Source organism: Penaeus japonicus, unplaced genomic scaffold (genome assembly GCF_977035675.1).
Source record: "Penaeus japonicus unplaced genomic scaffold, GWHDUDI00000001_assembly GWHDUDI00000025, whole genome shotgun sequence".
Classification (NCBI taxonomy): domain Eukaryota; kingdom Metazoa; phylum Arthropoda; class Malacostraca; order Decapoda; family Penaeidae; genus Penaeus; species Penaeus japonicus.
In genome coordinates, this window is record NW_028234427.1 from 12,400,640 (window position 1) to 12,403,139 (window position 2,500).

Sequence of the window (2,500 nt, forward strand, 5' to 3'; positions counted from 1 at the left end):
TATAATATATATAATAATATATATAATTGTATCTGTGTGTGTGTTTGTGTGTGTGCAATACATATATATATATATATAGTATAATATAGTATATATATATATATATATATGATATATTATTATATATATACTATTTTAATTTGTATCTGTGTGTGTTTGTGTGTGTGCACATACATATATATATATACTATATATATATATATATATCTATTATATATATATATAGGTATAGAGAAGAGATAGAGAGAAGAGAGAGAGAGAGAGAGAAGAGGAGAGAGAGAGAGAGTGAGAGAGAGAAGAAGAGATGGTAAATATATATATATATATATATATACTATATAGTTATATATATATATATATATATACATATATACATATAATATAAACAAATATTATATTTGTTTATGCATACACTCACACATACATATTTATATATATATATATATATATATATATATATATTTAAATATATTATATCTAGATATAGAGAATAGATAGGATAATTGATATATAGATAGAAAGATAGATAGATAGATATATTAATATATACATATATATATATGTGTGTGTGTGTGTGTGTGTGTGTGTGCATGTTTTTACATTTACATATCATTCTATATACTTATATACATATTCTTATGGATATAAAAGATGTGTGAATATATATATCTGTATATAGATATTCTGATAGAAACCCAAATAGATGAACAGATAGACAGATCATTAACTAGAGCAGAAGAGAAATCAAACTTAATAGACTAATCTACGCGCTATCATTCACATACATCACATCATAACCTGATGTCCTTAGTGCGTCTGCGCGTGTCCACGATGTCAAGAATGGCACACCCCAAATACCGGCGCCCATTACGCGATCAGCTGCCTTGGCGACCAGTGAGTGGACGGAGCACCCGCGCGGACCACCACAATCATGGTATGTCATATCTCTTTTGGATATCCGCTCCGTCCCATGGCAGGTGCTGGTGATGCCTCGGGGACTCACTAGACTCGCTTCTGGGGTTGTTTGTGATGCTTATGCTTGCATGTGTATGTTTGTGTGCGTGTGTGTGTATCTATCTATCTATCTATCTATCTATCTATCTATCTATATATATATATATATATATATATATATATGTATGTTTATATACATACATACACACGCACACACACACGCACATATATATATATATATATATTCATATATATATGTATATACATATACATATACATATATATATATACGAATGCACGCACGAGCACACGCACATATATATGTATATGTATATGTATATATATATATACATATATATACATATATATGTATATATATGTATATATATATGTATATAATATATATGTATAGATATATATGCATGTGTTTATATGTTTGTGTGTGTTTGTTGTCTCTCTCTCTCTCTTTCTCTCTCTATCTCTCTCTCTATATATATATGAATATATATATACATATATATATTTATATATATATATGCATATATATATGTATATATACATATATACATATATACATATATATGTACTTATATATATATATGCATATAGATATAGATATAGATATACACATGCACATATATGTGTGTGAGAAAGATGGCAGAATGCAGTAATGCATTTTAATAAAGACATACAAATTTTACCTCCCTGACCGGGACTCGAACCTGCGCCGTCAGAGTGACAGACATAGTACTGAATCCGCTACACTACACGACCCACTTAAAGAATTGTCTAACCAGACGCCTTACAAAACGTCCTGGATGTTTCCTATGTACTCGCTATCACTGCTCTGCTATGAGTACATAGGAAACATCCAGGAGGGTTTGTAAGGCGTCTGGTTAGACACTTCTTTTAGCGGGTTGTGTAGTCTAGCGGATTCAGTACTGTGTCAGTCAATCTGACGGTGCGGGTTCGAGTCCCGGTAAGGGAGGCAAAATTTGTATATGTGTGTATATATATATATATATATATATATATATATATATATGTATGTATGTGTATGTATATGTCTCAGTCTCTCTCTCTATATATATGTATATATATATATATATATATATACACATGATAATAGGTGTGTGTGCTGTGTATTGTTAATCTTCCTAGGGTGACTTAACTCGTAAGTCATATTTCTAATTATCTCTAATCTAGTAATTACGCTAAGCTCCATCTCCATCTAATCCAGTTTGATAATTCTCTTTAACAGGAAACGTATCATTGTAAAAACGGAATCATAATATTTTCTGACTTGCATAATTAAAGATGTACCAAATATTGAATACCTGCTACCAGATTTTCTTAAGAACAGATTATCACCTTGCAAGATCCTACTCACTGGTTATGTTAAGTCCAATTAACGTTTGTTTGTACTTGTATTGGCTTGGTTTCCATTTGATTATAATAAATGTCAACTAATCACAAATATCAATTGAAATTGTGAAGTACATTAAGTACAATTGTTATCATACTTGTATCAAATTCATAATCGACA

The 2,500-nt window shown here is 29.8% G+C and overlaps 1 protein-coding gene across 2 annotated transcripts in view; it reads left to right on the plus strand.

Annotated features, from left to right (window-relative positions):
• The first annotated feature begins 877 nt into the window (after positions 1-877).
• The window catches only part of LOC122266378 (uncharacterized), a 22,861-nt gene continuing 21,238 nt past the window's right edge, over positions 878-2,500 (plus strand). For both annotated transcript variants that reach the window (XM_086551343.1, XM_086551345.1), the window contains exon 1: positions 878-934. In XM_086551343.1, coding sequence (XP_086407469.1) covers positions 932-934 — 3 coding nt within the window. In that variant the 5' untranslated portion in view covers positions 878-931. The remainder of the gene's footprint in view (positions 935-2,500) is intronic.